Source organism: Euphorbia lathyris, chromosome 4, assembly GCF_963576675.1.
Source record: "Euphorbia lathyris chromosome 4, ddEupLath1.1, whole genome shotgun sequence".
NCBI lineage: Eukaryota > Viridiplantae > Streptophyta > Magnoliopsida > Malpighiales > Euphorbiaceae > Euphorbia > Euphorbia lathyris.
The window spans coordinates 82,138,500-82,150,439 of record NC_088913.1 but is presented as its reverse complement, the minus strand read 5'-3'; the positions used below and the strand labels follow the sequence as shown (position 1 = coordinate 82,150,439).

Sequence of the window (11,940 nt, the reverse complement as noted above, 5' to 3'; positions counted from 1 at the left end):
ATAAAATCTGAACATATTAAAAATTAATAAAATCTCAACCATAAAAATGATTGATATTTCACTAATTTTGAATAAGTTACGAAGCAAATGTTAACGAATACTATTTCTGGAAAAAAGCATCAAAAATTAACATTTTAAATATATCAGAAGGGAAATAATACTTTAAGCTAAACCTTTTTTTTATTTTAGAATTAAAATATTCAATTGATGTTTCTGACCAGTGTTCCAATCCATAAAATCATAATAACAAGATCAAGATTTACAAAATTAAACAAGAGATTAGAGAGGCTATATAAGATATATTTAGATTTCCAGTATAATCCACTGTACATTTGATACAATATAAACAGAGTAAATACAATCACAATTAGGAAAATTAATGTAAAAACAACCCCCTTCCTATCTACCATTATCACACAAAGTCACCATTAAATTAGATGTTAAGAATAAATAGTTTAAAATGAGCTTAAATTAGTTTCCATCTTCCATTAGTTCTGTACCCTGCAAGTTCATCACCAAAATCACTTGCAGAAGAAGCAAAAACGAACTCATCTGTGTTGTGTTGTGTTCTATGAAGTGAAATGCCCCAGTTGAATTATCATCACACTTGTATCATCTAGACACCCTCTTCTTAATGATAACTCAGTCAGCTTTTTACAGGCCATCAATGGCTCTGGCTTATCCACATCAATGTATAAGGATCGAACAACATCAACTGCTTCCTGATTGCTAACCTGATAAAAAAAAATGGAAGAAACTGAAGTCAAATTTCAATCCAAATGCTTCAGTATAACATAAAAACTCATATTGGTTATGAAATCTGAGGTCCCTAAGGTTTCTAGGAGGGTAATTTAGCCCCTTTCATTCAAATGCGCAATGTTTCTATCAGTAAGCAGTTATTATAAGCATCGGTTTTGATCACATGACCTTAATGATCATGTAGATTTTAATAAGGCAAGATCTAACTATGGTCGTTATAAGTTCGGCTGTGATAATCATATACATATACCGTGTAAATGGTGTTTTTGTGTCAAAAATTGATAGCACTGCTCTCAACAACTTTATGGAAAATTTAATTGGACCTTGATTCACAAGAACACCCACCATAGAAATTAAACTACTCCATCAAACTTAATTGGACCTTAATTCACAAGAACACCATAGAAACTAAACTATTCCATATGAACAAGGAAGTTACCTTATCCCATAGACCATCAGAGGCCATGATCAAGAACTCGCAATCACTATTGATCTTCAGAATTTTAGTTTCTGGTTCTGCTATCACCCATTGTTTAAGATTTCTATCTCCAATTCCTCTACTAACAGCAAGAGATCCTTGTATTCTCCAAACTCCATTGCAACAATCAACATATCCACCCTATATTAGAAACAAGCAACACCAATCAGCTACCATCTAGGTTTTTACATATACACATAAATTGCAAATATGATTTTGTACTATTGTTCTTACCAGAGCTTCGATTCTATCTTTTTCGTCTTTCCTCGACGGGCAGTGATCGCTTGTGAGTGCCTCTGCAACTCCTGCTCGGCTCATAACAATCCGGCAGTCACCGGCATTGGAAACAACAAGATTTCCTTTGTGCATCAATGCAGTGGCGCAACAAGCACCACCAGTAACACCTTGCTTTAAGAATTCTCCATCTGTGGTCAAGTAGCCATTCTTAATAGCTTTTTCGATTCCTTCTTCGCTTCTGTGTATTATCTCCGCCATTATGTTCTTCTCTAAATTCTTCGCTGCGTATTCCGCCGCTTTTGCCCCTCCGTGGCCGTCAAAAACACCAAAGAAAGCCTGTAAACATACATTTTTTTAATCAATTTTCTCGGATTATAAAAGAAAATCGTTACAAATTGAAAATCTGCTATTGCAAATTTGCAATTAGAGGAGGTAGAATAGGGGGCGGAGCGATCCAGTCCTCTGTTTTTGAAATTTTCACCGTTTTCCCGGAAACCAATCAAAAAACAACAAAAGCAGAAATATGAAGATTTTTATTGAATGAAAAGTACCTGTTTAGAGCCTCCTCTTACATCAACAGAAGCAGAGTAGCGATCTTCCATGAATCGTCTTCTTCCTCGCTTACAATAAACCGAATATTCATTTTCTTCCACCTCCAAAACCTCCACTCTTTCCTCCTCTCCTCTCGGCGTCTCAAGACCTAATCCGCAAACACCAGCCATAACCGGAATATCAATCCTAGCCGGCCTTTTCCTTTTCAATAAAGTACCTGAATTAACCTTCAACCTTTTCTCGTTAACTACAATGGACAAGGGAGATTTAGGCGACGAAGACGGCGACGACGATGAAGATGAAAACGACGACGGAGATTGAGGTCCGTGGACTGAAGGCGACGAAATTGGTTTGCAGAAGATAGAAGGAATTCTTGGGGAAGAAAATATCGGTGAGTTTGGAACACAAATTGCTACGGCACCCGGCATATCGCTTGCCTTTTTCGGTTTCTGTTTCCGTTTGTTTAAGCTTTTTTTCGTTGTTTTTCGTCTCCGCAGAGAGAGATGTGAAATTTTAAGTTATTGTTATTTGTTTGCCGGGATTGAGAATAACTGAAAACTTATATAGGAGTCTGAATCCTTAAACGGCATCGTTTTAAGTGGGAGGTAGACTTCGTATTGACCTTGGGTTGAACGCTAGCTCGATGCTAGTTGTTTTTCTCGTGAAAACCTTATAGATTTGCTACGCGCTTTTATATGGAGCGTGTTATTTTCAATTGTGACCCTTTAAACGAGTGAAGGGGTGAAGTTAAGTAATGTAGTTTTGTAGTTAAATTTAATTAATATCTTTATTTATTATACATTAATTTATTTTTTTTGAGAAAATACATTAAATTATTTGATAATAAATTTTTTATGGGGTAGATGATAATTATTTACTCCAATAACTAAATTTACTATACATTACGCTCTAAACTTATCATTCTTTATATATTTTAGAGTAATGATATATACAGTCCTTAGGGCTGTATATTAGCATTTAATAGGGTAGTATATTTATGTGTATTTCTAATATTTATATATATTATTGTATTGAACTTTTGAATGAATTAAATACAATTGTATACTTCCAATATTTACATTAATAGGTTTTGTTGTATTTAAAATTTCAATGTAATAATAAATATAAATAATACACTAATAAATATAAATATACTACCCTATTAAATGCTAATATACGGCCCTAAGGGCTGTATATATCATTACCCTATATTTTATTTAATTATTTAGGTTAATTAGTTATAAAACAATCATTCATTAATTAGTGCAATGCTTTTGACATAGTGTAGTGTTATAAAATAATCATTCATTAATCATTAGTTTGACCCTTCTAGCACACGAATTAAAAAATGCAATTAATTTTGACTAAATTATTTTGTATCTATATTAATTATTTCCATTGTGGTGAAGCTCTTAGCATATTGGTTGAGAGCTTACCTATGATCTTAGCGGTCATGGGTTCGAATCACATGAGGTGGGGTGGGTTGAGGGTTTTCCTTTCTCTTTAATGTAATCTTCCTTTGTTTAATATAAGTGCATTGCGCACAACTTTTAAAAAAAAAATATTAATTATTTATATTAATTAATTTTTAATTATTTCTAAAATAAAAATGCAACTTAAATAAAGATATGTTTATAAAAATCTATTATTAATGTGTATGGATTGAATTAAAATGGCATGTATTATGGAATAAAAATAGATTTTATTATAGAATAGAAGAAGTATATAGTAATTACACACAAATATAAGAGATATGTATTAAAATCCTATCAGTGCGCTGCAAATATTTCCCGGCATTAAAATCCTAATTACATACTTCAGAATGGTATCGTTGGTCCTTGATTCCTCTTTTAAATTTTTGTTTTTTATCTTATTTGAGGCATTGAAGAAACTATAATTATTCGTGAGAAGAATTTACTCGCATCATATAATACTTATTCTCCAGAAAGACATACCGCTTTCATTCTTCGTGTGGTTTAATAAAACATAATTAAAATGGCTAATGCCCCGTTTGTTTGGGGGAAAATATTGTGTTCTGGAAAATTTTATGCAGGGAAAATATTATGCAGGAAAATAAAATATTTTCATGTGTTTGGCAACAACACTGGAAAATATTTTCCGGTGTTTGGCTACAACACTGGAAAATGTTTTCCAACCACTAAATATAGATTTTCTGTATTTTTTTATTTTCAATTGTATATATAAAACACAAAAAAATATGTAGATACGTGGAAAACTGTGAAAACGTAAAAAATAGAAAAAAACCCATAAAAACAAGAAAATGTAAAAAAAAACACGAAACACAAAAAACGTGAAAAGATGTGGAAAACATGAAAACGTTAAAAACACGAAAACCTGAAAAATATGGAAAACGGAAAAACGTGAAAAAACACACAAAAAAACGTAAAAATTTATTAAAAACACAAAAGTGGAAAAATACGAAAATTACGAAAAGTAAAAAATATTAAAAACATGAAAACATGGAAAAAAATTTAAAAAAATACAAAAATGTAAAAAAAAAATAAATATAAAAACACGAAAACATTTTTTCACATTTTCGGCATTTTTTGTACGTTTTCTCGTGTTATTAACGCTATTATATTTTTTTACATTTTTTCTTCTTTTTTGTGTTTTCATGTTTAGCTTTTCAGTTTTTCGGTTTTTTCCTTTTTCAAGTTTTCTTTTTTTCGCGTTTTTTATTTTTCGCATTTTGTTACTTTTTCGTGTTATTCATGTTTTTCATATTTTTCATGTTTTTGTGTTTTTTACGTTTTTATGTTTTGTTTGCATTTTTTGTCTTTTCATGTTTATCGCGTTTTTCACGTATTATCACGTTTTTGTATTTTAGCATTTTTCGCGTTTTTTTCGTGTTTTTCGTATTTTTTCACGTTTTTATGTTTTTTGTATTTTTCATGTTTTTGTATATTTCGTGTTTTGTCTCTTTTACGTGTTCATGTTTTGTGTTTTTTCAAGTGTTTGCTTTTTTTGCGTTTTTGTATTTTTCGCATTTGTTCACATTTTCATGTTTTTTGCGGGTTTTTTTGTCATATTCTCGTGTTTTGTAACGTTTTCATATTATTTATATTTTTCTTGTTTCATATTTTTACATTTTTTAACGTTTTCTCAATTTTTCTATGAACACGTATGTTTTGGGGAAAATGTTTTACCCTTTTGAAAAGGGTAAAACATTTTCCTTTATTTCTTCCTTGCTTTTCTATTGACCTGCCTCTTATTTTCCTTTGACTTATTTTCCTGCCCAAACAAACACTGGAAAATTGGGAAAATATTTTCCTGCAGAATATTTTCTCCCAGACAAACGGGGCTTAAAAGATCATTTTTTTACACATATTAATCGTTACATTGACTTACTAATATTAGCAGATAAATGTAAATTATTATAATGTTTAATAAAATTGATCTTAAAATTAATACTCCCTCCATTCCATTATATAGGTCATTCTAGCAAATTAGTTTTTTCCCTAAATATAAGTCATTCTAGGATTCCAATGCTTATTGCCCAATAGTGACATGAGAGATAATTATTTTTTGTATTGGTACATGTGTTTTTTAATATTTCAATGCTTATTGCTCAATAGTGACATGAGTAATTTTTTTTAGTTAACCAATATATTTCTTAATTTGTGTGAAATACCATAGAATGACTTATATAATGGAATAGATGGAGTAAAATATAGGATAAATAATTATAAAGTCCTTGTATTTTTACCTAATATACTACTTAGTCTCTGCGTTTTTAGAAATAATTATATAGTCCTCCATTTTTTGTTTTTGTTAATTTCTTAGTCCTTATACTTGGATCAATGGTCAAACTATACTAAATAAACTTTAAAATACCAAAATTATCCTTACTTTATGTTTTAATAATAAAACATCTATTTTTTCTATTTTATATTTTTTTCTTTTTTTCCTACATAATCACAATCTCTCCAATATAAACTCCAATATAAAATAATTGATTTATTATTTTTTATAGAATTATAGAATTTTAATTTAATAACGTAAAATTTATTGACTAAAAAATGAATGAAAAATATTTCAAAAATTATTAAAATACGAGTAAGACTATAATTGTAAAAAGTTTTTACAATTCTAATAAATTTTCAGAATGAAGAAAAAAATATGATTTTTAAAAAATTATAAAAAAATTATAATAATATTTAATGTTAGTTTAAAGATATTATATTAAAAAATAAAGAAAAAATTAATTATAATTTAAGAAAATTAATAATATATTCTTTCAAGTATATTAATTTCAGTGTATATGTAGTTCAAAAACTTCATCAAAATTAATTAGATTAAATTTGAAACTAAAAGATAAAAAAATTTATGTATATAACTAGGGGTAATTTTGGATTTTCATTTACAAAAACAAATGGAAGGACTAAAGAATTGATTAAAATAATACTTAAGGACCTACTAGCGTGTTAAGTAAAAACATGAGGATCTTATAATTATTTACCCTAAAATATATATAATTTCAAATTAATTTGATATAAAATGTAATTTTATGGATTGTTAAAAACAGTCCCCATTTTATTTATCACCGCCTCTCATTTGGACTTTTTTGCCTCTCATAATTTTGATAAAAAAACTGAAAATTCTCACTCCAAAATCACAAACCCGAACAACAATAATTGAAGTTATGAAAATAATTGATGTGTGCAACCCGAGACCTGGAAATGGATGATTACTAGTCGGAAACATGAAAATTACGTTTTTTTATCAAAGAAATCATGAAAATAATGTATATTTTTTGTGACGATTTTGCATTTTTCATCACAAAAAATTGACGATTTTCATAAAAAAAAATTTATGCCTAGGCGGATTCTCTCAAAGAAAAGTTCAGTTTTGAAAAATTTTTATGAAAAGAATAAAATTAACTAAATGAGAGCAGCGATAAGTAATTTAAGGGCGGTAAATAATAACGCATTTTTTTTTATATATAGTGGAAATGGTATGTATTGAAAAGATTACAAAAATAACTAAACTTTATAAAAATGAATGCGATCTATAATTTAGAATAAAATAAAATGATAAAATTCGTTTATTCATTTGAGACAAATAGAGTATAAATTAAATGTCGTGTGATTCTGTTAGACATCACACATTGCTAAATGAGGAAAATATATGACTCTGTGAAATAATTCTTACCCTTTGAGATACCTTTTGAGGTGAGTTAGGCCTTTGTTTACATGGTATCCGAGACATGGTTCAATATTGGAACTTTCGCTGATATTAGCGTCACACACCAAATGAATCGGGGGAAGGAGGTGTTAGACATCCCACATTAATCATTACCTTTTGAGGTACGATTTTGGGGTGAGTTATGTCTTTGTTTACAGATTCAATATCAGATTATTTAGGGGTGTTTGATTATTTCATTTTTTCATTTTATTTGTCTTTTTGCTTTAAAAGTGGGAAATTTAGGTGTTTAATAAGATACCTCATTTTTATTTTTTATAGCTGAAAGTTAGTTGTTTATAAAAGTAGAGAATCTCTACTTAGCCTTTTCCAATAACAAATAGCAAACAGTAGGTAAATCAAACGGGTATTTAATGGTTTAGATGTTATGCTCTAACTATTTAAATGTGTATATAAGAAATCAATGAATATTAAGATACTAAAATGGCTAGTTGATATCGGAATATCCTTAAACTTGCTGGTAAACAACTTTCAATGACCTGAAAGAGAGAAAACAGTCAGACAGGGGGCCGATGACCGGTGAACCCTCTCCGATGCCTAAATCAGTATGAAGAATACGTGACTTAGGAGGAATGTAGTGATATTGTAGTTTACGAAAGTGTGTACATGTCTTCTTGATTTCTGTGCTATTTATAAACATTTGAGTTTGTGTTTGATTACATATATCATTTCCTGATTGGACCGAAAGCTATATTTATGCAATAAATGACTAAGCGTGTAACTTGGAATCCGAAGTCCTTTCCCTATGGTTATTTCTGAAAAAGCCCTTCGTATTTAGGTGGGTTGGCTAGATATATGAAATAGTGGGACTGGGCTCGTTTATCTAAGCTCATTTCCTTATTTCATTCTATATCACTAGTTATTAAGGGTCTGCTTGTTTTGGGGTTAACCTTATTTGAAAATGAGTTTAAATGGAAGTGAATGTTAAATGTGGGTTAAATGAAGGTTAGAAAACCTTGAAAAAATCTTAATTTTAGTCTCATCATCAAATTGGTGGGATCTGGAGGTTCATAACTTCTTCACTCCTCCTTTTAATGAAAATTGTCACACTTTCATCCAAAGGTATATAATTATTTATAAGCATGAAAAAGTCTTGCTCTATTCAGATTTTTTTTTCAACATATTGTATCTATAAATTTACTCATAATATATGTTGGTAAATTAACATATTATAAGCTAATAACTATAACAATTAATTTTTTGCTTTATATGAATGCAAATTGATATCTTAAATAGTTGACAATATCCAAAACATTGAAATCCCTAATCTCTTTATAATTTATAGTAATTAAGTTAAATTTAATTCTTAGGTTTCAATTTAGGGATTAAATAGTAAAGGATCTTCCAAAAAAAAAAACAGTAAAGGGAAAAGGTGAAAAAATAATCATAATAGCTAATAGCAATTTTATCTTTAACAATGTAATTTTAACCCTAATTTAGTAGTCAACAGCAATTTTACGTCTAACATTTACAAGTTGGATCAATTTGAAAAATAATTCATTAAATTGTTTTTCTTAGTCATGAATATTGTCATCTCCACTACACGTGTATGTCGTTTTATTAATCATCGGTAACAAATCACAAACATATGTATACACACGAAAGAAAATAAAAAATTATACTATATGTTATACGAATTGTAAAAAAATCTAAATATTTCGTTAAATTTAAAACATATTAATGTTCGATTCTATTATAAAATTAAAAAAAAATACAAATATTTTCTTAGAACTAAAATAGATCAACAAAATATCCGTACTTTAAATTGTTTCAGATTGTTAACATTATGAATAAAATTACTTTTATCTACTAATGTTTGGATTAAAATTATATAATTTAAATATTAAAGGTAAATTTATTCATAACCCGCAACATTACGGGTATTTTTTTACATAGGCTCTGTTTGGGGATTAGCTGTTAGTTGTTAGCTGATTACATTAGCTGTTAGCTGATTACATTAGCTGATTTGATTAGCTGTTTGTGTAGACCTGTTTGGTAAAAATTAGCTGATTGATAATAGCGGTTTGTGCAAAAAGACGAATAAAAGCATTTCTTTTTTTAATTTTAGGACCTGCAAACTAAAAGTAGGGTTAAAGAAGTCCATTAATTTTAATATTGCAAAACGCTAATTGAAAAAAGCTCCTAAAATGAGCATTTTTCTAAATTAGCGTTTTCATCCCAAAACTCTCTCCCAAACCTCTCTCAACCAAATACTCAAATCAGCGGTTTCAGTGGTCAAACCGTTAAAGTTGGTCAAACCCACTTTTTTTATCCCAAAACGCTCTTTACCAAACAGGGTCATAATTCCAACAGTAAGAGACTATTGAGCTGTTAAAGTAGTAGAAGGCGAGTGTCACATACGCGCAAAGAATGCGAATATTAATAGTTTAAATCAGGGTTTTATATTAATGGCTAAATCATTCAATGGTCAAACACGTTAATCTCTCCTCCGGCGCTGAGCTGCAGACTCGGTCTCTCCTATTTTTTAATTTTTTCAATTTTGTAGTTGTATATACGTGGCAAGTTCTTTATGGTTGTCGGCTGCAGTCGGTGACATGTGCTTAAGGGTATTTTCGTCCATAAATCTAAATTGATTGATTGATACGGTCATAATGTTGACCTTGGCTTAATCCTTAATTGGATTCTCTTTTCTTAGCCTCGATGGTAATGGTAGTTTACCGCAGGTAATGTCAATCATTAAAGATGGGTATTTTTTTTTTTTTTTGCATCATATATCCGTCCCCATTTAATTTGTGACGTAGATATCAATAAGTAAAATAAAAATATTACAAATTTAATAAAATATAAATTTAATAGATCATCTATCTAAAAATTGAATAAATTGAACCTTAATTAATAGGAATAAAATAGCTTAGTGTTATCACTCTATGGTTAAAAAACAAAAGATTGGAGTTCAAATCTCACGTCTTACATCTAAAAAACAATTATATTTATTAATATATAAAATTTTTATGACGGGTAACGGGTACCGAGTACCTTAGGGGATATTCCTATACCCGTCTCATTACCCTAATGAATAATGGTATTGATATCATACCCATCTCATACCCTTTTATATAGGGTACGGATAGTCCATTAGGATTGGATAGTACCAGGTATCCACAGATATACCACCCGTTGCCATCCCTACTCAAATCAGTGGATTAATGTGAAAAATGATGTGTTAACTGTAAAATAAAAAACGTCAAAAATATAGTTTTTTTTTTCATTCGTATGATTTTATCCAAAAGCTATTTCAAAATGAATTTTCATTTTTTAGCAGCAAAATCAGTGGATTTTAATGAGTCAATTTAATGAAATAACGTTCATATTGAGTTATTAATTATCACGTGAATAAATATTTGATAATTTTCAATGAAATAACTACATAATACTCTCTCTTTTTTTATGAAAAACAATTATCAACTTAAAAATAGAGGTGTCAAAAATACATACTATCCCATTATAAGATATGAAATCGACACGTAATTTTAGTGGTCATTTTTTAGTTCACGTAAAATCAACACGTGAATTTTTGGGTTAGATTAGAGTTGATATTTTAACCTGAAAATGGCATAAAATTTCTACCAAAAAAAAAAAAAGAAAATGGCATAAAATAGGATGAATATTTATTGTTATATTTTTCATAGGGTAAATTACATCCATGACCACTGAACTTTATTCATTTAATATTGTGGTCACTGAACTTCAATTCTTAAAAATTATGGTCATTGAATTTTACACTTTTTAACACCAGTGACCACTCAACGTCTCAAAACGACCGCTGGCGATCTAAAAAAAATAAAAATCGAAGAGTTAATGGTATTCTAAGGAACTTTAATTCTTGAAAATTTTCGTTTTGAGATCATTTAGGTGTTGTTTGGTTAGAAGAGAGATGGTGGCTTTTTAGAGAGAGAAAGCTCCAAAAAAATATGATTTTGGAAAATACAAAATTTGGTTTTATAAAATGTCGTTCTGAACAACTTTAATTCTTGAATATTTTCATTTTGAGGTCATTAACGGTTATTTTGAGGACTTGGTTAAAGTTGAGTGGCCACCGGTGTTAAAAAGTGTAAAGTTCAGTAACTGATGCAGGACATCTTTCCCTAGGATCGGGTCCGTACGAGGGAAGTCGGAGGAAGGACCAAGCACGAGCAACAAGCGAGTAAAGAGGCCAAAACAGGGCCACATAACAGCTCAACAGCTCAGGCACGCCCCGCGTACCTTATAGCACGCTCCGCGTACTTGAGTGTCTGATCCGGAGAAGAGTTCAACAGCCAAGGCACGCCCCACGTAGAATTGAGCACGCCCCACGTAGAGTGAGTACTGATCTAGAGAGGAGCTCAGCAACCAAGGCACGCCACACGTAGAATTAGGCACGCCCCGCGTATAATGAGTACTGATCCGGAGAAGAGCTCAACAGCCAACATACGCCCCGCGTAGAATTAGGCACGCCCCGCGTGCCTTCAGTTTAAGGAACTTGCTCCTTACTCCAGCTTCCTCCTTATTTACAATTCTGCCACTCCTTATTTACACATTTGTCACTCCCTTATTACAACTCTACCACTCCTTTATTTACACCCATGCCACCATCTTATTATTACCCCATCTTACCCCCTAACCTTACTCTTTAATTAATTATGTAAGTTAGCCTTTTATGTAATTTTGTTTAGGGTTTGAGATGATATAAA

At 30.2% G+C, this 11,940-nt stretch overlaps 1 protein-coding gene across 1 annotated transcript; it reads right to left on the bottom strand.

The window, feature by feature from the left end:
- Positions 1–286: 286 nt before the first annotated feature.
- On the bottom strand, positions 287–2,570 carry LOC136226476 (probable protein phosphatase 2C 30). The gene is made up of 4 exons (XM_066014977.1): positions 2,026–2,570; positions 1,472–1,810; positions 1,199–1,378; positions 287–734 (listed from the first exon to the last, which is right to left on the bottom strand). Exons 1-4 carry the CDS (start codon positions 2,452–2,454, stop codon positions 570–572), a joined length of 1,113 nt encoding a protein of 370 aa, XP_065871049.1. The 5' UTR covers positions 2,455–2,570; the 3' UTR covers positions 287–569.
- Positions 2,571–11,940: the final 9,370 nt, after the last annotated feature.

Excerpts from the sequence above, each read along its gene's own strand:
- LOC136226476 (XM_066014977.1), bottom strand. The coding sequence starts at position 2,454 with ATGCCGGGTGCCGTAGCAATTTGTGTTCCAAACTCACCGATATTTTCT. Across the intron at positions 1,379-1,471 it reads AAGATAGAATCGAAGCTCTG|GGTGGATATGTTGATTGTTG; the intron begins GTAAGAACAATA and ends TTTCTAATATAG. Across the intron at positions 735-1,198 it reads CTGATGGTCTATGGGATAAG|GTTAGCAATCAGGAAGCAGT; the intron begins GTAACTTCCTTG and ends TTTTTTTATCAG.